This window comes from Pogoniulus pusillus, chromosome 9 (genome assembly GCF_015220805.1).
Source record: "Pogoniulus pusillus isolate bPogPus1 chromosome 9, bPogPus1.pri, whole genome shotgun sequence".
Taxonomy (NCBI): Eukaryota; Metazoa; Chordata; class Aves; order Piciformes; family Lybiidae; genus Pogoniulus; species Pogoniulus pusillus.
In genome coordinates, this window is record NC_087272.1 from 8954706 (window position 1) to 8979844 (window position 25139).

At 41.0% G+C, this 25139-nt stretch overlaps 1 protein-coding gene across 1 annotated transcript in view; it reads right to left on the reverse strand.

The window, feature by feature from the left end:
• The window catches only part of COL25A1 (collagen type XXV alpha 1 chain), a 347683-nt gene that overhangs the window by 44510 nt on the left and 278034 nt on the right, over nt 1-25139 (reverse strand). The window contains exons 15-20 of the mRNA XM_064149390.1: nt 18299-18352; nt 16758-16784; nt 13757-13801; nt 7833-7865; nt 7640-7675; nt 3942-3986 (exon numbers count right to left, since the gene is read on the reverse strand). Of these exons, the coding sequence (XP_064005460.1) occupies nt 3942-3986; nt 7640-7675; nt 7833-7865; nt 13757-13801; nt 16758-16784; nt 18299-18352 (240 nt within the window). The remainder of the gene's footprint in view (nt 1-3941; nt 3987-7639; nt 7676-7832; nt 7866-13756; nt 13802-16757; nt 16785-18298; nt 18353-25139) is intronic.

The window sequence follows — 25139 nt, forward strand, 5'->3', positions numbered from 1 at the left end:
GTCCCACAATTTGCAGTTGCTGTACCTTTCCCACACATTTCTGTATCAAGGATTTGGAGATGTCTGTCACAAGGGCACCTGGTCCCTTCCAGACCTTGAGTTCAGGCTAGAATGAGTTCTGAGTATGGTGACCTATAGGGTAAAGATGAACTGAAGCCTGAGCAAGAATATCTGAGTGATGGAAAAATGGGAAGAAAGAGATAAAGGCCCTGCAGGTTTCCTGTTAACAATTGCTAATAAGGGGGAAAAAGGCAAACAGGAAGAATGGAGGAAAAGTGCATTAGGAAAATGTGTTCATCTCCTGAGAACTCCTGGGGGAAAACAGAGGTTTGAAGAACTTTCCTATAGGCAATGACAGATGTTAACTCCAAAATTCACTGCTTGTGATTACTATTTACTTCAGATTTTATTTCATTTTATTGTCAGGTGTCAAGTGCAACATCTAAATGACTGAGCTTCAACATCAGCTACTATATTTTCTAAAGCAGGTTAAATGGGAGACTAACTTCTATGTGTACAGCTTGAAAATTCTGCCTCTCATCTCTGAATGTATTCTTTTGTAACAGAACTCGCTGAGAGAAAGGAGTTTCAGCTCTTTTAGAGCTTAAAAAAATGAGTTCTGTGCAGCAGGAAGCTTTTCAGTACTCACATGGAATTAGGAATGTCATAGGATAAAATGAAAATCAGTGCAGAGCAGATGAAAATTAGAACTGGTTTTGCTTTTATAAAAGTAAAAAACCTATGAATCAATTTCCAATATCCTTATTCAGGTTCTTCTGAAACCTTGCTCAAGCACAGTCCCAAGGAAGTTGATTCATAGCAATTGTATAATAGGACACAAGATAACTGCATAATGGCAAGCTGGCTCCATCAGGATTGGAAAACACTGAGAACTTCCCCTACCTCTCAAAATCAGAGGGGCTAAGCAGCTTTTCTTTTCTTGTGCCAAATTACTCAGCAACAGTATTCTCAAACATGACAGAATAAAACAGTTGGTTGCACTCTCAAACTTTGTCTCACCATTTGTTTTAAAAACAGAGGGGGAAAAATGCCAGAAATGCTGAAGAAAAGCCAGATCTTGCACAAGACCTTACTGCTACTGAGAAGGAGCTTGCGTTCTATGAAGGCTTCCCAATGCAGTGTGGAGTACTGCAGTGCCCAAATGCCGTAGAATGCAAGACAATGGATTTGAGAGATGTCTGACATTACACTGGATAAGGGCATGAATGATTCCCATTAGTTTAAGAGAGTGCTGCTTTGTAGGTATCATCACATGGAAGCTATGAGATAAAGCAGATCTACCAAGCATGTATTTCACAGAAGGTATCCTGTGCCTGCCCAGTGCCAGTTGGGGGATTTCAGAGCGATGAGTTAATATTCTGTCTTTAGGTGCCTTACTCACTTCCCAAGTGGCACAGTGGAGCACGTTCAAGGGCTCATTAAGTTTCTAGCTATTCCTAAACAGCAACAGGTGCTCGAGAAACGTTTCTTCAGCATGTCACAGACAGCTTCATCACTGTCTTGGAAATAACTGACTGCACTTGTGTTTCCTTCCTGGCACCAACTGACAATGAAGAGACAACGAAAAAGAACAGGAAGAACTCCCAAAGTAGCTACATGTGCATAGTGAATGGGTCTAGAAAAGCAAGTAATAAAAGACCCTGCTTCATACTCTGAATTCAGATATGGTACTCGCATGTCCGTCCAATGTTCATTCAGACTCAAGTATCACATTCAGCCAAGCTCTAACAGGTTCCTGGGAACATTGATTGATTAATTGAAATGGCATTATAAGAAGCTGAAACTTCCCCAGTGATTTAAATGTATTAATCCCTTAAGTAGCTCAAGTACTTGTTCAAGCATATGGAACTGAATGGCTTGGAAAGCTTCTTCAACCACGAGGAAAGATATGGCCCACTGCCTGGTACGGCATTTACGTTTTCACAGGCTGGCTTAGCATTTGTAAAGAGTTCTGTGTATGTGCACAGTTACCTAAACATCTCATAATGCAGCCAGCCACTGTGCAGAGGTTTACCCACAAGAAAGCAAATTTGTGACTGAATTAGCAGATTTAAAGAAAAGGAGACTTCAGGTTCTTATACAATAGTGAAAGGGAAAATGTTTAAGACCAGAACTACATCCAAGAGGTTCCTATTCATAGAATACCCCTGTACCTTGATCTTTTCTTCACATGGAAGTATGAGAAGATACAAGAGGAAAGTTAAAATTCAGGCAACATGGAGTTTTCTATTACCTTTTTTTCTCATCTGTCTTGAAGATAGACTCATGGAATCACAGAATCAACCAGGTTGGAAGAGACCTCCAAGATCAGCCAGTCCAACCTAGCACCCAGTCCTAGCCAATCAACTAGACCATGGCACAAAATGCCTCAGCCAGGCTTTTCTTCAACACCTCCAGGGACAGTGACTCCACCACCTCCCTGGGCAGCCCATTCCAATGCCAATCACTCTCTCTAGGAAGAACTTCCTCCTAATATCAAGCCCATACTTCCCCCCAGTACAGCTTGAGATTGTGTCCCCTTATTCCATTGCTGGTTGCCTGGGAGAAGAGACCAACCCCCACTTGGCTACAGCCTCCCTGCAGGTAGTTGTAGACAGCAATGAGGTCCCCCCTGAGCTTCCTCTTCTCCAGGCTAAACAATGCCATCAACACCCAACATCTCCAAAGTTGTTAGAATATAAAAGCTCTATAATCAGACCCTCAAAAAACTCGATTGTTCATTTGAAATCACCTTGATGATCAGCTGTGGAGGGATTATTTACAAAGGCCTGTAACACTAAGATGAGGAGCAATGGCTTTTAACTAGACCAGGGTAGATTTAGGTTGAACATTCAGAAGAAGTTCTTTGCTGTGAAGGATGGTGGAATTCACAAATGCTTTGAATCAAAGAGCATTCATCCTGCAAGTCTGCTGTGACCAGATATGCTTTACTTCCTCCTAGGCACATTTTGCTAGCTTGTCTGCCACCATCTAGGGTGCATCTTAGCTGCTTCTATCCAGAGTTGCACTGGATGGAATTTCTTCACTAAATCACTACTAGTCTCTTTGTAGAGTAAGATTTTAATAGAAGCTAGAACTCTCCTAAAGGTTTAATATTTTACCATATCATTCCATTTTGTTGTGCAGGCCACTGGACTGTTTTATCCACCCTACCCACTGAATTCCAAACCAAATATTCGCTGGGCAAAATTTCCACGTGCCATCTATTTCTTTACTTTACATCTTGCTTTTCAGGTGAATCTGAAAGGTGCCCTTCTGAGACATTCTTGCCACCAACAAAGCAAGCTTAATGGCACTAATTTTCCCAGAGTAGAGACTCAGGTTTTGATATTTTAGAATGTGCCTGCTGATGTTATACGTGGACATTCATGGTCTGTGTGAACATGGTGTTTTCAGTTAATACTGAGAGCAATCTTACTAAAACATTTTGACTTGTCAGTGAGAATCACTGCTGTGTGATGGAGCACAGTGGGTTTCTGTTGACAGCACCAGTTCTCCACAGGCTGTCTAAAACTAATGCAGTTTTCTGACTGAAGGATTGTTAAATTCAGTAGGTTATTGCTACACAAAAGCACTCATTAAGGTGCAAACCAAGTATAACTTTGGTGGCAAGCCTCTTTCACTAAATAAAATCTACTATTTGAGGTTATTTTTTTAAAGCACTAGACTGCAATGTTCTACATTACATTTTAGTGTAAGATGTACTCGCTGCTTACTCACAGACACTTAACCAATTTTCCATGTGAAACCTTTCTGTGACAATCCCCAGCAGTTCCATACCAGAGACTCAGAAGAGGATACAGCACAAGTACAGTAAGTAGATTTTATCCACATTCTTGCAGTCCCTTCCCTCTTTTGGTGTCTCCCCACCATCTTTTTCAGTGTTCCCCCCATTACAGCAGAGACTACAGTTTATTTACCTTTATCCCAGGGAGTCCAGGAAGCCCAGGAAGACCTGGTTCACCCTATACAGGAAAATTACATAATATTACAGGTATTATTCAGTTATGGTCACTGTGCTGTATATTCTACAGCAAGATAAAAGAGCATAGATAACTGCTAGTCAGTTGAAACAGGACTGATACTTTTCAAAAGGAGTGACTTAAATGTACAATTATTAAGAGTCACATTAAGAACTTGAATATCTTCTGGGAACCTTGGATGTGAAGATGACACTCAGGTAGAAGATACATGTCAGAAAAGCCAAAATGGAATGAATTCACAGTAGCCTTCACCAAAAGAGAAGAAACCAAGCAGCACTGTTTCATTTTACATGCTGCCATTTCACTTCTATACTTACAAAATGTTTAATCCTGTTCCGTTTTCAGCTCTGAGCTGTGTAACTGTCTGATTTAGCTACAAGGCAATTCAAAAGAGTACTGTTTAAATTGTGCAGTTCAAACTGAACTGCCTAATTATAACTGGACCACCATTTTCATAGAGCTATCCATAGCATCATTTTAGTACTTGCTATCTATGACTACCCATGGTGTCATGAAGGACAGTGGGAATGTAAGCTTCTATTGCTTTACTTTATGACTTGCCTATTTAAAACAGCAGTGGAAAGACCTACAGGACTGCATTTGCAAGGGTAGTTTTAACAACAGGAGCTGAGCACAGAGTGTGTTCATTTTGAAATGAAGTTGGTATTAGCCTATGACAAGAATGACAGCATTCACATCAGTGCTCATTTGGAGATAACAGCTATATGGAAGTACATTGCCTAGGGAAAGGAAGATGGTGAACAGCAGAAAATAAAGGTGGTGGTGGAGGGGGATGGAAGAGCAACAGCATGTGAAAAAATCATTACTTTAAAAGCTGGAGATGTTATTTTAATAAAGAGATGGATTCTAACCAGTACCTTGGATCTGAATATTTCCTAAACTTTCCTGGAAGCTCAGGTCTGAACTTCTGAAGCCAACCTTTATAACAAGTTGGGCTGTATTCCAGATTTTGTACACTCCTGAGCTTTACAAAAATCCAGATTTCAGCTCTGTGGTTTGGGTGGGTTCATGAATGTTGTGCTATTAAAATACTTCATGTGTATGTAGAGAAACACACATCCATTCATACTCTTACATGTGCAGATGTAAGCATACACAAACTCACGTAAGCATAACACAGATGTTCAGACTACAGTACCCAAAGTCACTTCTGGGAGGCAGCAACATTAAATAGACTTGAAGTGCTAATAACAAAATTATACTCTGCCATAAACTGAAAAGCACAACAGAGGGTCTGAAAATTGCTTTACCAAATGGAATGATTTTCCAAATGTCATAGAAGGATCTGATAACAACTTCTTTGTCCATTTCAGAATTAGAACTGTTCATGTTGCCTAAAAGCAGAAGAAAGATCCCTTTCTCCCAATATTAACTATTAGATCAGGTGAAAGAGAAGAGGCTAGGATAGCATTTTCAATAGACATTATTATTTTATTGGGATGTTGCCTAATGCATTCTAAAGCAGAAAATGAGTTGTTACTCTTGCAAAAGAACAATCCTTTAAAGGGCCTCCACTGCATTTGTTCCTAACGAAATACTAGGTGTTAAATCTTGAGTGTGCAAAGGTGACACTTTGATTTTATAGAGTAAGATTGATATAAGTTTGGATCAAGGTGACACTTTGATTTTGTATAGTAAGATGTTTCTGAAGTGACTTCTGATGTCACAAGTTGAAGTAGTCAAAACAAGGCCAGGTTAAACAGAACTTTGAGCAGCCTGGTTCAGTGGAAGTTGTCCCTGCTGGTGGTAGGAAGGCTGGAACTAGATGATCTTTAAGGTCCCTTCCAGCCCAAAGCATTCTGTGATTCTGTGATCCAAAACCCTACAACCAAGGCTGCATACTAACTCCATCTCCTAACACTCAGGTTGGCAGGACAGGTCATTCTATTACCTCTGCAATACTTTGGGCACAAGACAGCCTTGTTGGGCTACTGAAATACCATCACATTTCATTTCATGTAAATAATAATCAGGTGGGCAGCTCAGTAATCTGTCCTTAGATAAGGAATAACTGGAAGAGGAGGAAGAAATAAAATGTAATAAAGAGTGGAAAACACAGGAAGAAAATGAGAATGGTATAGTAGAGGTAAAAGCAGTAAGATGATGTTGAGAGTAGAGACATGCCTCCAGCTGAAAAAAGGGCTGCCCACAACTTCTGCTGGAAGGCATGTGGCTATAGGAGGTATTCTGAATGAGCACATTAATGGGAGCCATAGAACAGGCCATAGACATGAGTGTAGCGTACTGGAAGCTTGTAAGGTGAAGTGGAAAGGACACACTAAGCTCCCTGACCATAGAAAGTTGGGCCTGCATTCCTCTTTACCTAAATGTCATCAAACCTGAGTGCCTGAGGATAGAAGCCTGCAGATAAATCCCTGCTAGTTTTGCCTCCATGGCAGCCAGCTAATGAGAGTATGAATCTCAACAGGCTCTTAAATGCATTTTCTAGTTTATTACCCAAGCAAATCACACAGTGCAGAATGAACACACTGAATGATTCCATGGATTAGATAGCTCTAAACTATTTTGATTACCTTTCCTAATTAAAACTGCATTTTATGGAAGAGCTGCATTTGCAGGCACAATAGTCTTTGTTTAGTCTCTATTAATTGATGACAGTTGTAATTTCTCAAGCAAAGTAACCTAAGTTATTTTCTCTTATACTTATTTGTGCTTTGGGGTTTTGCTTAGTCACCAAAGGACCTTGAGTATCATAAAATGGTTATACTGCCAGTCACTATGTAGAAATTTAGCTCTCAGTTGTCTTGTTGTCTCTGGAATGCCTGCTAGCTCAACTGGTGGCTGGACTCTGCTCCACTCTGGCAACAGTGGGTAATCTTTGATGTTGCAAGAGGCAAGAATGGTGCTGAGGGCTCCCCAGAGAAACCAAGTAATGCAAAGCAAAAATCTGGTTTCCTCATTTTCTTTTCTCTTTTCCTTTTCACTGTCTCTCCCAGTAGGACCTGCCTCCTACTCTCATGGAAGGCAGCCGAAGACACAGCATTCACTGGGCTCGAGGTACTACAGATCCAGAAAGGAAATTCCCCCAGCTGCAGAAGGCCTCTTGCTGCACAGAGGTATAGTTAATATTACTATACAAAAGTAGCCTCAGCTATACAATATCCAGGGGAATTTCCTCCCTTGGAAGGAAGAACAGAGTGGCATTACCCAGTATATGTCCTTCCAAACATGCCACATGCCTCTGACAGTTTGATTCACTTTATGTGAAAGTGATGCTGACCAATATTACTTTTCTTCTTAATAAGCTGTAATAATATACCACAGTCTGCAGGTTAATAAACATTCAAACATGCAGGACTGACTTAGGATCACTCACAGGGCAGAGTCATTCTTTGTTAGTCTTATCAGCTGCAATTGGGTGCTGTGGCTAGAAGGGGAGGTGGTTAGTCTACCATTGCTTATTGTGCTCATTAGTATTGTCATTCCTATGCCTTTTTAAAATACAAAATGATCATACATCACATGTGTACAGGCTTAGAAATGTTAAATTGTGCTACCTTGGGCTCATCATAGTATGGGGAAGTGCCACTGGCAATACCTGTTGATCACAAACTAACAGAGAAGAAAAGGAAGGCAGTATTTTCAATTCATACCTTTTGTCCTGGCCGTCCAGATTCACCAGGTTCACCCTAAAAGAAAGGAGATGAAAGATGTGAGAACTGATCCGGAGGGTTAAAAGCAGAACTGGGGAAAACTGTAACAGTAAGAGTACCCAAAATGTATATGATGCTCCACACAAACCAACACCCCCCCCCACCTCTTCTCCCTGCTTTACAACTAAATTACCTTAATTCCTGCAGCAGAAGAACCAGGGTCACCCTGATAGAAAAACCACAAGAAATAATCACACTGATTACATATACAACTTGTCAGCAAACAGATACAACAAAATATGCAAGACTACAGCAAGCTTATACAGCAAGACAACTGTACAGCAAGATTATCTCCCTCTGTGCTCCTACACAGAAATTTACCCAATGAATTAAAGCAGTAGGATTCAGAAAAGGAGCAGGGTTGGTTTCAAGAACATGCAGTGAGATTTAGCTTCAGTCATCCAAACAGCATAATGGCTAACCTCAAGATTTGCAGCTAATGAGGTAGAAGTTGTAATTGTACGTTTGCTACAAATGTACTTCACAAAGCCAGAGGGCAGAACCTACTTTGACATCTCTACATTGTTGATACACATTAAACTCATTTACTGCCATTTGCAAAGAACACAAGCAACCTTTTGACCTAATTTTACAGATGACAAATGTAGACAAAGCTTTTTGTCTTAATGAAGGTTCACCTGGAAAAAAAACCCACAATGGGGTCACCCACAATGGTGACCTGCATGCATATCCCCATCAGGACAGGTCACAGTTCTATTTCCACAACTCTTCAGCATATTTAACCTGATAGTTTAATGCAGTTGAAGTGTTGTACTTTACAGGATGAGAGAGCTGAAGTAGTGTGTGTATTCAGGGAAGGTCTCTGTTCTTGAGGAGGCATCTAGCATTCAAAAAGCTTTGCCTGTGTTTTGCTGGGTTGACTGGATTTAGCAGGCAGTAATATGCACAAGTACAGAGGATCAACAAATAACCTCACTAAGGAAGCTTTTAGATCCCAGCTTTCTACAGTTGTCACAGGGTCCTTAAAATTCTTCTAAACTCACTTTGCCATATTTTTTTTCCTTTAATGTCATGCCAAACAGAAATCAAACAAATTAATTAAAAGTTCACTGGTCAAACCATGTGCTGCTGGAGATGGCTACAGTGCTCATGTTTGGGAAACTGCCTCATCATTTTTATGGGAAATACATTGGTTTATTGAAAATTATGAGTTGCTACACAGCAGCAACTTCAAGCTTCACCAAAAGCCTGCTAGTGATTTACATAGGTAGTGTGGGAACCACTACTGTAATCTACTTTGAGGATGTATCAGCAGAGTGTAAGTGCTTAATGTTGCTTGCATTAAAATACAAATAGGAGACATCCATTCCTGATGGTTCAGCAAAGCCACAGGAAGCATTCTGTGAATGTCATGGGTTTCAAGTTGGCTTAGGATGGGCTCTGTCTGGTAATAGTCTCATAAAACTAAATGGTACCAGATAACATGCCCACTGCTCATTGGAAAATAGGAATAGATTTTCTTGACAGTTACTTGCTCTAGTGTGAAGAAAACACAAACCCCAATATTATGAAGGGTTGATTCATGTCTAGAAACCTGAGCTGCCTCATTTTGATAGACATGCATGAGTGATACTGCTGCTACCCTGTATGAGTGTGTACAACTGCAAATCCTCAAGGACGTTTCTATAGCTATAAAGTGCCAAAGCAACTGGCAAGAGGCATTCACCAGTTAAACATTTTAAAGGATAATGATGGATATGGGAAAGTCAAGGCACATAATATTTATTACACACCTTCTATGGTTCTATTACAAACCTTCATGTAAGAATGAAAACTAATTTGAGATTAATGAAAAAAAAAAAAGGTACAGCATGCTCTCAGTTCTCTGATGAGTCAGTCTGGAAGTAAAGAAAGTCTATCAGGGAAACATTCGCACAGAAGAAAGATACTTGGTAGTTTCAAGGGACCCAGGCTACCATAGAAGGGTAGAAGCAGGAACTGAAGTCAGGCATTGACACTGTCTTCAAAGTAGGAAAGTCAAAGACAAATTTCTTAAGTCACAGGTCAAGAAGTAGACACTCAAGTCTCTGTTTCTGACAGTCACTAGGAACAGCAGCTCAAAAAAGAAAGCTGTGTTAATTGAACAAACAGGAACCCATATCTCAAACAAGTCTAAAACTTTCATCTGATTTCTCTTGCCATCTAAAGGCAAATCTTGTGTTTATGTCACAGAAACCTTATTGTTATGAAATGTTTTGCAGTTTTGTGCACTATGAATTAAGTCTCTTAATCTTATGTGCAGCATTATGACCTAGTGCAATGGCCTCTGTGTTTCTTTGCATAGAATTAACAGCTTGTTTACTGAGCAGGAAAGGTTTATACATGTACGTGGCTGAACACCTGAGAACTGAGTGGGTACTAGCCTCATCTCATCTCTGAACACATCTAACAGCTCTCTCAAAAAGAGTCTTTGAAAACTGAGCATTATAAAGTCTTACACTCCCACAAGTGTTCAGCTGGCACAAACTTGCTGTACTCATCTGGTAGCGAAGTTCCATAATGTTCCAGATTTTTCAGACCTACCCAAACACAAGGCACAGGTTGTGTAGTAGGGGAAAACTATAATAGAAGAGAAATATAAGCATAATGCATGAAGAAGGCTGGCTGTGAATTTTGCTGGAACTTCATTTCATCTGCTTCTTTTAAGATAACTGACATTTTTTATGTGAATCTCCTGCTCAATAGAAAGCAGTGGGAAACACAGAAACAGTGCTATGGGAGCTGCTTTGAAACTCTGCATTATAGTGGGCTTTAGAGCCAGTGTAAGTTCAGCTTCCTCCTTCAAAATTATCATACTGAAAAAAAGGAAAAAAAAAAAAACAAGAAAAAAGTCAAGGCTACTTTGTGAACATGTTGATTAAATGTGGCTGTAATAGTTACTGTGATTTCCCTGAACACTTATATGGTTAGTGATTGCTGCACAAATTCATGCTGGAATTATACATAATGATCACACAGCAAAAAAAAAATCCCCCCCCTGTGCTGAAGAACAGGAAAGAATACAGACCTTGTTCAGTAATACAACTGTAATTGCACCAAGTTTAATGTTCTCTCCTAAATTATCTGTCCAAAACGCCCTCCTAAGCTCCCTAAAAAGTGCTGTTTGCAGAGCTGTCTATCAGAAGCTTCAAGTTGCAGCTCTCCTGTGAGATCATGATCTTTTTTTCTAGGTGGCCAACTGTCTAGCAGGCAGGGAAAACAGAGGGAAAATAGTGGAAGTTGCCTAAGTCACAGTTCTTCTCAGTGTTGTAAAACTTCATGCAGTGGATGGTAGCCTGTAACAGTTAAAGCAATGCACTCTGCACAAGCAGCATATGTTCCCATGTCACCACCCCTCCTCTGAGAAGTCTGTGAAACCTGGAAGAGATGTGAGGTCTCTGTATGATGAAGTTCTTCAGGTTAATTGATATTTCTTCAGACACAGCAATTGCAGAATCACAGAGCCTTAGAGGCTGGAAGGGACCTTCAGAGATCGAGTCCAACCCCCCCTGCCAAAGTAGGATCCCCTGGGTGGTTTGCACAGGAATGCATTCAGATGGGTTTTGAAGCGTCCCGAGGAGACACCACAGCCTCTCTAGGCAGCCTGTTCCCTCTGTCACCCTCACTGTAAAGAAGCTTCTCCACATGTTGAGATGAAACCTTCTATGTTCCAATTTGTAGCTGTTGCTTCTTGTCTTATTGCTGCAGATCACCAACTAGGAGGGTTCATAAGGGAAACGATTTCATAAGCTGCAGTCAGAAGCTGCTGGCAAGGCAGAGAAAGGGCTGGACGAGCCAGCACTATTGACGCTGCCTGATCCCAGAAACTGGCAGACCCCAGCTAGCTCCACACTGGTGCAGCTGACAACACTTTGTGGCTCTAGTAGTCATGAGTCTACCATCTCCTTGTGAGCACAGACATGCCAGGATGACTAGGATGTGTTTTTGCTGGAATGTCATATGCTGCTGGTACAGGGAGACCACTGTCAGCTTCTGCAATATAAGAAGTCTCCTGACGACCTACAGTTTCCACAGCCCTAACTAGGCTGCCAAACTGCTGAAAGCTCAGACAGAAACACTTTAAATTTTATACATGAGGAAAAAGGAGTTCCCACCAAAGAAAGGAGAGAACTTTTTCTTCCCTTAAACACAATATCAAGCAAGATGTGCAGGCTGCAGATACCCATGCATCATGGGCATTTTAGTAGGTGAGCTGGCTTTCACAGATGTTAAAAGAGGAAAGCAACAAGTGTAGCTGCAGTAGGATTCCCAAGGAGATTATAAACTTCTCATTTACTTGTTTCAGAACTGCTTATCTGAACAACAATCTTGTACTAGCAAGAGATAATATTCTTGAATCACAGAAAAGTGGATGAAGGTGACATTAGTAGCATACGTTGTGTGAGCAATTAAACAAGATTCTTAAGACTTTCATCTAGGTTAATAAACATGACTGCAGGTAAAGTATTATTTAAATGAACTCTGGGAGTCAAATAACCTGACTATTCCTAAATCTAATATCTATTTTTAATCACTGATTTCTTATATATGCCTCATAAAACCTTTGTGTTCCTGAAAGTGTAGCTTTACTGCTTCCATATGATAGGATCTGAGAGCTCTGCATGCATTCCTCACCAGCTTGATAAATCCATCATAAACTTATCCTGGCTCTAAACCAATGTGAGCAATTGAGCAATTACACATATAGAGGTAAAAGAAGAATCATAGAAACAACCAGGTTGGAAGAGACCTCCAAGATCATCAAGTCCAACCTATCACCCAGCCCTGTCGAATCAACTAGAAGTTGTTGTGCTACTGCCTAAGTGTAGTTACTAAAATTAATGCTTTTAGAAGCACACAACTTCCAAAGTGATGGTGAGAAGAGATCGTTATGACTGACTCATTTTCCTGTGCAACACTGAGACTTGGGTAAATAGATTCGTAAATGCAGGTTTAAATTTGAGTGTAAGCCTTGTATAAAAGATATGTCAAAGCTATGTAAAGTAAATTTTTTACCATGCCTACTCTTTAGTAATCTCTACCTTGGTACTTTGCAGCAATGAACTAACAAGGTATTAAGAGATGTCACCTGGCAAAAAGAGCTAAACCATATCTTTTATCTTCATCTCTCAATTGTCCAGTTGGCAACACAAAAGGAAGTCACCTATCACCATACTGTACTTTTTGTCCCATATTAGTTTGGTCCCTGTCTTTTAGATCCCAGCTTTCTACAGTTGTCACAGGGTCCTTAAAATTCTTCTAAACTCACTTTGCCATATTTTTTTTCCTTTAATGCCATGCCAAACAGAAATCAAATAAATTAATTAAAAGTTCACTGGTCAAACCATATGCTGCTGGAGATGGCTGCAGTGCTCATGTTTGGGAAACTGCCTCATCATTTTTATGGGAAATACATTGGTTTATTGAAAATTATGAGTTGCTACACAGCAGCAACTTCAAGCTTCACCAAAAGCCTGCTAGTGATTTACATAGGTAGTGTGGGAACCACTACTGTAATCTACTTTGAGGATGTATCAGCAGAGTGTAAGTGCTTAATGTTGCTTGCATTAAAATACAAATAGGAGACATCCATTCCTGATGGTTCAGCAAAGCCACAGGAAGCATTCTGTGAATGTCATGGGTTTCAAGTTGGTTTAGATCCTGTCTTTGAGAGGATCACAGAAGGGGAAGCATTACAAGGACATACCAGAAACGGCTATAATGCAGCAGATCTGTTTCCAACAATTTGGCAGGTTGTGACCAAAATTTCTGTCTGATGTGAATTTCAGCAAAGAAGAATGCTAATCAGAGACATGCTGATGTATCCTGCACTAAAGCTGCTGCTGGATAAAGCCAGGAATTTCACATGTAATGAGGCAGAGCAGGGACACTTTTTCTGCTGTTTATCTGTGAATTTGGCTGAATCACTCTGTTTCTTTAAAAAAAGAGTGCACTGAAATACATTTTTCTTCTGATCAAATTATTTCTTTGGTTAGCTGGGCAAACCGCAAGCATGTTCAAACCATGCATTTTCTTCTCTACTAATAAGCAGTGTACCTTTTCTCCTGTGTCACCCTTGGGTCCATTTTCTCCAGCATCACCCTGTAATTAAAACACAGATTTTATTTTAATGATTTGATGTAAGCATACAGCACAGAGAAGAGATGGCATTCCAACAGGATTAGCAATCTAATTTTGTTACTCAGGTAGTCAATCTCTTTAGGATGTGGTCAGGAAGCACAGTTTATATAGGTTCTACACAATCTTCACTATAGCTGTAATCCTTTCCACAGGTCCTCAAAAAAACAACAACTTCACAGACTATCAGATAACTACCTGTTGGCACAGTCTGCAGACTCCTCCAGTTCACTGTGGTTTAGCAGTGAAGGAATGATTTCATGATGATTCAACATGTCAAGTTACCAGTACATAAGCTGGTTTTTCCCCCCAACATAGAGTCATTTGCCTAAATACATTTAATCAAATTTAGGTGACAGTTACACAATTCCAATGCTTTCTAATTAGGATTGTCAAGTAATTTGTGGTATACACTCTCTAAGTCTGAAGTCCTTCATGAATGATTCATAAACTAGAAAACCTTCACTGAATGTCATGCCTCCAAGGAGCCACCAAAATGATTTTTACTTCTCTGTAAAATCTATACACTGTTTATTGTTTTAAAAATGAGCTCCAGATCAGAGTTTTTCATAGGTGAGTAGACATTTTCTACTTCAAAGACATGACTTATTTCTTCCCAAAGTTATCTATAAGTTTTATCTATAAAAAGACCCAATTTCCCTTTATAGACATGTAGGTATATCATTAAGCCCAAACTACACCAAAAAAATGTTACTGTAATATGAGGCCAAAAATTTCTGTGGGCCTTCAAGTTCATGTCAAGTCTCAGAAATATTTAAGTGCCAAAAATATTGATAAATATTGAGTTTAAGATGATTTTAAAGGTCCAGTAGGTTTAGGTCAGATAACTAATAGCAGTGTTTTAACAAGATTTACTTAGTTATCTGTCGTACTATTCTGAAAACCTGAATGCAGAATTCCACTTAGAAGACTTAAAACAGGGACCAGTTCAGGTATCAGTTAATGAGACAATGGTAACCAGCTAATGATCTAGCAGCACCTTAATCATAGGCTTTATGAAACATGGAAACATGAAATACTATTAGGAATGTCATCCAAAGTTTATAGATTCAGAGAATCAAACAGGTTGGAAGAAACCTCCAAGATCATCCAATCCACCCTATCACCCAGCGCATACCAAACAACCAGACCATGGCACTAAGTGCCTCAGCCAGGCTTTGCTTGAGCACCCCCAGGGATGGTGACTCCACCAACTCCCTAGGCAGCCCATTCCAATGCCAATCACTCTCTCTGCCAACAACTTCCTCCTAACATCCAGCCTCCCCTGGCACAACTTGAGACTGTGTCCCCTTGTTCTGTTGCTGGTTGTCTGAGAAAAGAGACTAACCCCCACCTGGCTACAACCTCCCTTCAGGTAGTTGTAGACAGCAATGAGGTCCCCCCTGAGCCCCCTCTTCTCCAGGCTAAACAACCCCAGCTCCCTCAGCCTCTCCTCATAGGATTTGTGTTCCAGGCCTTTCACCAGCTTCATCACCCTTCTCTGGACACGTTCCAACACCTCAACATGTCTCTTGAATTGAGTAGCCCAGAACTGAACACAGTACTCAAGGTGTGGCCTGATCATTGTTGAGTGCAGGGAAAAAATAACCTCCCTGACAAAACACATGGAGCCCATTCCTGTTTTTTTTTTTTTTTTTTTTTTTTTTTTTTTTTTTTTGAGAAAGCAAAGGATTATGGAAACAAACCAACCAACCAATTTTGAGTAACAGAAACTCAGTTATTCCCTCTGTTTCTGAAAACAAAGAAAGTATTAGTGAGGTTCTTCAACAAATACAGTTTTAACCAAAGTAATAATTTCAGGAAGAGATTCCCAGCTATGTGTTTCTACACGTGGGGCATACACTTTCAAGATTCCCCTGGATTATTTTTATGATGTGCTTTTCAAAATGTGAAATTAATTGCCTTTGCAAAGCATGCCTCCAGCTGCTTTTACATGGATTTACCCAGATCTGGCTGTGAAATTCAATTGCAGCTGCAAAGACAGGGGTAAATATTCCTCAGTATCAAATCTCACACTGCCCAGAGAGCTTGTGGAGTCTCCTTCTATGGAGACATTCAAAACCTGCCTGGATTCATTCCTGTGTGACCAACCCTAGGTGATCCCCGCTCTGGCAGGGGGATTGGACTAATCTTTTTCAAGGTCCCTTCCAACTCCTAACATTCTTGTGAACACAGGCAATCCATTTTGTAAAACATGTCAGCACACTTGCAGAGAGTGAGGCTGTGTACTGATTGCTACTCAAAAAACGAGGCTTACACCATTTCTCAATCCTCTGGTACCAAGGCATATGCTTGACTATGAGTGCACTCTCACACAACTGCTCCTACTGGGCAATCTCCCTAGAAGGGCACATGCAAGCCTACATTTTATAATGTGGACTCGTTCTGCTCCCTTGTCTCATCTTGGCATCACCTCACTAACTCACTGCAGGTCAGAGCACTGTTATCATACCATTTGAGCTGCTACTACCTCCCCAGAAGGTCTATAGCCAAAGATCACTGGGGCAAATTCCCCTGCTCTTACTTAACCTGATCCAGGAACGGAAGATTGCACTTTCAGTATGCAGGGAACTGTTTATCTACAGTCCACAAGGGTGACATAACATCAAGACCAAGTAATGAGAAGTGTATGTATCTCTCTTTTATTCACACAGACTCATTTTTTCCCTAAGACTAATCATACTTTGTATTAGTTGCAGTTGCTCAACTGTTCAGCCTTTAAGATGTGGCCACTGTTCTCTGTGCCTAATCCCACTGCAGTAATCACAGATCAGTGACTTCTAGCAGTAAGTATTATTTTACACTTGTAAAAGCTGCACTGTGCTGCTCAAATTCTAGGGAGTAGCTATATTGGTTCTACAAAGCAGTACCACCACAAAGGAAGTGAAACATGTCTCACCTTTTGTCCTCTTTCTCCAGGATCACCCTGATGAAAATAATTGGATAAAAGAAATTGTAAATGACTAACACAAGCAAAAATCAAAGTGCCAGTGTTACTAAGTTGTCAGTTACTAACTGTTATATGACTACCGATGACATTGTTTTAGGTGATAAAATCCAACAAGAAAATCTTCAATAAAGAGTAAAAGATGTGCACTTAAAAGGACTCAACAAGCAATATAACATCAGAATAATTTCTACATCTTAATAATTTGCATGTAACTACTTTGTAACCCCATTTCATTCTAGATTAAGCCGTGACAAACAGGAATTTAGTTAACTGAAGTGGTTTGCTAGGACCTAAGTGGCTCTTACAATGGATTCTCCTTATTTTAGGAGTGAATAAAGAAAAAGTCCAAAGGCTGAATGTGGAGAGAAAGTCTTCTGATTCTGGTTTCCATCAGGAGGGATGAAATGCCTTAAGGGTCTTGCACTAATTTATAATCAATTCAGAGAACAGCCTCTGTGGTGCTCCTCACCCTTTCTGTAACCAAGAGATGGCTTAGAGCCATTACTTTTCAAAATTATAACTTGCTTGTGAAACTGGCTCAATGACAAATGCACTTTTGGACACCAGTCTGACCTTAAAAACTCATCTTTGCATTTCTGACTCAGAACTGCAGTCTGGCTCATCTTTACTCCTTCTGATGCTGCTGGTCGCTAGGCAACTTAAAGACTACAGCTGTGAACATGAATTAAGCATCAACTGCCATAATTTGGCTTCTTCTGTATACAAAAGAAGAAAAGGTCATGCTCCCAGGTGGTTTGTTTTTGTTCTTGATGGACAAGCATCCAGTCAACATGTGTAAAAAGCCTGCCTTGCACGTCTGTCAGCAGCAGAGTGATGCACAGAATCAGCTGAGGAGCACATGTGCACCAAAGACGCACACCCACAGCTGATGGGATTAGAATTTAGCATTGCCCTTTTCAAGAGGCCCACAGATCCTATCATCTCAGACACATTAAGCTTCTTTTTAAGTGAAGTTGTCAGAAGCTTTCTCTTGTATTTCACTTGCTCAATATTAAAACAGCAGAACAAATTATGCAGCAATAAGCGCAAAGAGACATTCTGATGTAAGCGATACAGGCTGACACATGCTCGTAATGAGGCTTGTTGCTAACTTCCATAATAGCAAGATCAGTCTTCAAGACTTAACCCTGACATTCATCAAAGAATTGACTACAGTAGTTCTTGAAAAGAAGCCTGAAACACATTGTAAGGAGCATAAACAAAGCCTGTCTGAAAAGGTCTCCAAATACCCAAACACTTGGCAGTGGATGGGTATGCGTCAGTGCCGCTGACTGGAGTTACACATGCATGGCAGAAGAATATGCTTCTTTATGGTGAAATGTGCAAAGCCTCTTACAGCACTGATTACTGGAGGGAGCAGATCATTAAAAGCCAGTGAGAATATAAAAGCAAGCTGGAAAGCACAACTGTCATCTATACATGCACTCATGCGCTGTGTGCTCCTGGTTTAATCCATTTTCGCTACCCACCTTAAGCCCTGCTGCTCCTTTCTCTCCTGCTATGCCAGGCAAACCAGGTTCACCCTAAAGGCAAAAAAAAACAAGAGATGAGGTGACGAAAGACATGATGATGTGTATCAACAGCATTTCCTCTGCTGTCTCATATGGGGTAAGATAATCATAAAATCTTAAAAGGCTCTGTGAGTATGCACTCCAATATTAGGCATAAAAACACCTTGTTGCATCAGTTTGGGTGGATTAAGTCTAATTAGAATCATAGAACCATAGAATCAAGCAGGTTGGAAGAGACCTCCAAGATCATCCAGTCCAACCTATCACCCAGTCCTATCCAGTCAACTAGACCACGGCACTGAGTGCCTCAGCCAGGCTTTTCTTCAACACCTCCAGGGATGGTGACTCCACCACCTCCCTGGGCAGCCCATTCCAATGGCAAATCACTCTCTCTGTAAAGAACTTCCTCCTAACATCCAGCCTATGCTTCCTTCAGCACAACTTGAGACTGTGTCCCCTTGTTCTGTTGCTGGTTGCCTGAGAGAAGAGACCAATCCCCACTTGGCTGCAACCTCCCTTCAGGTAGCTGTACACAGCAATGAGGTCCCCCCTGAGCCTCCTCTTCTCCAGGCTAAACAAGCCCAGCTTCCTCAGCCTCTCCTCATAGGCTTTGTGTTCTTTTGTTAACTCCTGTATAGAAAATATATCATTCTGTTGAAGGCAGTGGAAATGCACAGATGTCAAACTAAAACAGCAAACAGAACTGTTAACTCTGGCTAAGAAAAGTTAGCCTCTTATTGTCCCAAGTATCGTTGTCCCAGCAAGATTGCCAATGCTTTCCCCTTTTCTACAACTCAGAAATACCACAAGAACAGCTGATCCGAAGTGATTTTGATGTTTGTGCTCCTAGTGTCACATGGAAGGCAGATAATGGAGAAAAATGAGAAGGACCCCTTCCAGAAGTGGAAGCCTTTGAAAGGACAGACAAAGCCCATACAAATCTCTTTTGCTTACCCACTTTACCTTCCCCTGCCCAGTCTTTCCCCTTGGGAGAGGTAAACCTACATTCTGTCTGGTGGCTGCAAGCCCTGGAAGCTCAAATCCAGACACCTTACTTGTCTGTTTTTCTTACTCTTATACCACTGGCTGAAAAATAGAGTTTAAAGATTTTTAAATTTTCAGCACTACATCAACATTCCAAATTGTAGGCATATTTAATGGATAGTATACATAGTCTTCAACTGGTCAAGGAGTCATAAATAATTTTTATAAGTCAATAAACAAATACTTATTTGCAAACATTTTTTCCCCGTTCTTAAATTTAGAAACAAAACCCCCAAAACAAACAAACAAAAGATTAATAAAGCAGGAACACTTATTTCCCAAAATTTATGGAAAGAAACACAGGTATTTGTTTTAGGTAAGGTGACAAAGTTAACAGTTGGACTTTGTCTTAAAATTACTGGGGGTGAAGGCTGATTATGTAAAACCTGTAGGAGTAGGATGTGTTTAAAAGTCATTTGGACGTGGTGCTCGGGGATATGGTTTAGGGGGCACCTTGTAGAGTAGGGATATTGGTTGGACTTAGTGATCCTGAGGGTCTTTTCCAATCAGAATGTTTTTGTGATTGTGTATGTCCCAGTTTGAGAAGAAATACCTATCTTTGGTGACCCTTGGGTATCTTCTGTACGCAGCTGCATTGCACTTCTAAGGTGGCCAATAGGATGAGGGAGGTTACTCTTCCCCTGCACTCAACACTGGTCAGGCCACACCTTGAGTACTGTGTCCAGTTCTGGGCTCCTCAATTCCAAAGAGATGTTGAGGTGCTGGAGTGTGTCCAGAGAAGGGCAACAAGGCTGGTGAAGGGCCTGGAACACAAACCCTACGAGGAGAGGCTGAGGGAGCTGGGGGTGTTTAGCCTAGAGAAGAGGAGGCTCAGGGGAGACTTCATTGCTGTCTACAACTACCTGAAGGGAGGTTGCAGCCAGATGGGGGTGGTCTCTTCTGCCAGGCAATCACCAATAGAACAAGGGGACACAGTCTCAAGTTGTGCCAGGGGAGGTCTATGCTGAATGTTAGGAGGAAGTTGTTGGCAGAGAGAGTGACTGGCATTGGAATGGGCTGCCCAGGGAGGTGGTGGAGTCACCGTCCCTGGAGGTGTTGAAGAAAAGCCTGGATGAGGCACTTAGTGCCATGGTCTAGTTGATTGGCTATGGCTGGGTGCTAGGTTGGACTGGATGATCTTGGAGGTCTCTTCCAACCTGGTTGATTCTCTGATTTTATGAAAGCATGTGAAAATAACATCCAAAAAAAGATCTGGAAAAGACTGCACTGAGATTCCTCCATAGGCCCTTTGCTGTATAAATATGGTAAATATGTTAACAAACATAGCAAGCAAATTGGAAACAGAAGTTTCTATCAGAAAGTTCATATCAGAAGCTCCGTGGACAATTTCATACAATCTTCAAACTTAGCAGACACAATGAACCAATGCTTTACTCAAACATTACAGAGAAGTTAAGACAAAGGTTTGTTCCAAACACAACAAGCATCTCCCAGTCCTCCGTGAAAGCCTTCTAATAAGAAAGGAATTTTCTCCTTACTTTCACAGTCATACTTTAATCACAGATAGATTAACTCTGATTCACCACAGAAGCAGTTCTGCTCTATTTCTAAATAGGATCATCAACTGGAGAGAAGAGGCCAAGGAGAGACTTTATTGCTTTCTACAACTACCTAGAAGAAGGTTGGAGTGAGGTGAGGATCACAGAATTGCACAGAATCAAAGAATGCTAGGGGTTGGAAGGGACCTCAAAAGATCATCTCATTTAACACCCTCCCAGAGCAGGATCACTAGATGAGATTGCACAGGAATGTGTCCAGTGGGTTTTGAATGTGCCTGGAGAAGGAGACTCCACAACCTCTCCAAGCTGCCTGTTTCCATGCTACAGCATCCTCCTAGCAAAAAGGTTTTTCCTTATGTTTACATTGATGTCTTCTCACTAGTATCAAGTGACTGAACAAGATGAAATGGCCTCAAGTTGCACCAGGAGAGCTTTAAGCTGGATATTAGGAAAAAAAAATTTACTGAAGGAGTTTATTAGACACCAGGACACACTGTCTGTGGAAGTGGAGCCACTATCCCTGGAGATGTCAAAAAAAACATGTGGACTTGACACCCTGGGACATAGTTTATTGGTCATGGTGATGTTAGGTTGAGAGTTGGACTCAATCTTAGAGGACTTTCCACCTGAAAGGGTACTATGATTCTATGAATGACTTCTCAATTTCACCAAAATCAGGATGATTCCAAAATGTAAAACAAAACCATGAATGTTCTATCAAAACTCCAGTGAGGAATCTTCCTAAGTATTTTCCAAGATTCCAAGGTAGAGAAAAAGTGTTAGGTAGCATTAAGCTCACAGGGAATTAAATAGCCACAGGAGTGCCTTTTGTCAAGGCTTCTTTCTACTACAGTAGCTCTAAGGCTGATGGAGTAGCACAGGCATTTGATACATGAGTAGTCAGGATTTGAATCTGTTGGAGATCAGGTGAAAGTGTCCTAAAGGATTGACCTGAAAGGCACTTGAAGAAAACTGCCAGTCGACAAGATGCAGCAGAAGGGACCAATGAATATGCACTTGTTTCTTCTCATCCCCACACCACAAACAAGTTTGGTTCTGTTCCCTTCGCTGTAAAGCAGCTGCTGTCAGCTGACACTTTCAGGGGCTTAAATCTCTAGTCAAAGGGTTGCACTTTCCTTTCAGGTTTATATATCAGTGTTATGAAGGCAGAGAGCTACTTCTGTGACAAAAAGGAGAGCACAAAAAAAGGGAACAAAATAATTCCTTTGTAAAGAAGTGAGAATGTCAGGCTGTGGTGTAGTCACATTGAATCCCTGTTCATACCAACAGTCACATATCTGACCTACAGGTCACTTTCCTATGGCCAACATCACACATCTTGCACTGAAAGTAAAGTGAGAATGTCAGGCTGTGGTGTAGTCACATCGAATCCCTGTTGATACCAACAGTCACAGATTTGACCTATAGGCCACTTTCCTGTGGCCAACATTACACATCTGGCACTGAAAGTACCAGTCAGAGGCATTAGCACAGCAGAAACTAGCTGTGGAAATGCAAGAAATTGAAAGCAAATCTGGAAGGACAGCACAGATATGACCTTGTGGCTTTATACTTTGGAAATTATTATCTTTCTGTTTATAATGGCTAAAGAACAGGGGCTAAAACAATTTTCTGTCATACCTACAACATTCTATTCCTTATTTCAGAACTCTATTTTCTTGTCCATAAAAGGAATCACAGAGTAATAAGATGAAATGAAAATGTTCAACGCATGAGCAACTCCATACCCTACCCCTGGTGAACAGTCCCAGTTGACAGAACAATCAGGCTTGCCTCCCTTTTTCACACTGCACATTTTGTAGACATAGTACTCTGGCTTTGTGTGTAAATACTTCTAACAACTCCTCTAAAGCCTAATATAAAAAAACCCTGAAGAAAACAAACAAAAAAACCCAAATACCACAACCCTCCAACCAACAAAAGCCAAACAAAATACCCTCAAACCCCCACAAAACACCCAATATCCCACCCTCAACCAATAAAAGAACAAAGCCGTGACAGACTTCCCATCAATTAGGAAATTCCCAAAGCAGTTATGAAGAAAAACTGTGGCTAACATGCAGAAGATGAGTAGACTGATAGTTTTTTCACTGCTGTGTATTAAAATACTGTGTTATGTTAGGAATATTGGTCCCAGAAGATGACTTTTCATCTTAACATGAAAACAATTTAAAATACTTGTGTTAGAAACTATAGGTAATTAATTTCCTTCCATTTCTTTAATAGCCAAAGCACATATTAGAAGCAGAATCCAAATGACTGCACAAGTATGCTTCACCCTCACAGGTTGGTGTTATGGAGATGAATCATAGAATCAACCAGGTTGCAAGAGACCTCCAAGGTCATCAGTCCAACCTAGCACCCAGCCCTATCCAATGAACAAAATATATAGCTGCCCTTTAAAAGGCTGAAGATGGTTATGCTGCTGTTGAAGGAGTGATACATGCAAGGGAAGCCTAGACATTCAGTGTCACCTGATGCACTAATTTCAATCAGAGTCCTTCTCAATCTGGTAAAATGAAAAAAAAAAGACCAAACCCTTACAAGACTAGAACCTTAATCTCACATATTTGTTTACATTGAGCAGGCCATGGCTAATGTCCTTCCTGACTCACACTGCAGTGTCTTTTTAACAGCACCGACAGAAAAAGTGTTAGGTTGCAGAAACCATTTTCTTCTGATCATCATCTAACTTTCAAATTAAGAATGCATATTATAATCTTTCCCCCCTTACACAGAATCACTCAATAGCTGCCCTTAGGAGGTATCTCTGGAGACCATCTTGTTCAGCTCTCCCTATTCAAGCACAGTCACTTACAGCAGCATGCCCAGGATCATGTCCAGATAGCATTTAAGTACTTTCAAATATGGAGACTCTACAGCCTCCCTGGGCAACACTTTGCCATTGGAATAGGCTGCCCAGGGAGGTGGTGGAGTCACCGTCCCTGGATGTGTTTAAGGATAGACTGGATGAAGCACTTGGTGCCATGGTATAGTTGACTGGATTGGGGCTGGGTGCTAGGTTGGACTGGATGGTCTTGGAGGTCTCTTCCAACCTGGTTGATTCTATGATTCACTTGTCAGTGCTCAGTCATATTCATAGGAAAATAGAGTGTTTCCTGCTGTTCAGGTGGAACCTCCTGTTTCAGTTTGTGCCCATTGCCTCTGGTCCTGTCACTGGGCAACAATGAAAAGCATCTGGCTTATCCTATTCTCACCTTCTCTTCAGGTGTTTGAACCAAGTGGTAAGATGCCTCCAAAGGAATGTCAAGAATATATCCAACTCAGCCTTTACCTTCAGGAGTTTTAGATAACTCTAAGAATAACCAGAAAGGATGTTCTGCTCTGGAGCCTTCAGTACAGGAAGGACATAGACCTGATGGAGTGGGTCCAGAGGATGGCCACGAGAATGATCAGGGGGCTGGAGCACCTCTGCTGCAAGGACAGGCTGAGGGAGCTGGGGTTGTTCAGCCTGGAGAAGAGAAGGCTCCAGGGAAATCTAATCACCACCTTCCAGTACCTAAATGGGGACTGCAAGAAAGCTGGAGAGAGACTGTTTACTAAGGCCTGCAGAGACAGGATGAGGGGCAATGGTTTGAAATTAGAGAAGAGTGGATTTAGATTGGAGGTTAGGAACAAGTTCTTTACAATGAGAGTGGTGGAGCACTGGAACAGGTTGCCCAGAGAGGTAGTTAAGGTCTAATCCCTGGAGATATTCAAGGTCAAGCTCTATGGGGCTCTGGGCAACCTGATCTAGTTAAGGATGTTCCTGCTTACTGCAGCGTGTTTGGACTAGAGGATCTTTGGAGGTCCCTTCTGGCCCATGTGATTCTATGGTTCTGTGATTTTGACAGCACACAAGAACACCTTGGTTCAAGTCTACTAGCATTGAAAGGAAGTCTCTGCTTCTGTAATTGGGCAAAGAACTTCTTTCAGCATCCCACTCAATAAGTAAGTAGTAAAATCCTCAAATAGTCTTGTGGTAGGAGCAGTCTTAATGTTTAGACTGAAGTGATTCTGAATTCTCCAAGTGTTTAAACACGTAGAGCACTGTGTGGGCTCTGTTGTTAATACGAGAAAAGTCTGTCAACACAAACTCAGAAAAACTGCTTCAGCACAGGAAAATGACCCACCAGAGTCTATATCAAAGGAGTCAAGGCAGTTGAAAGTATGCTTCTCCTTACTGGAGTGCTCCATGCCCTGGAGGCATATAC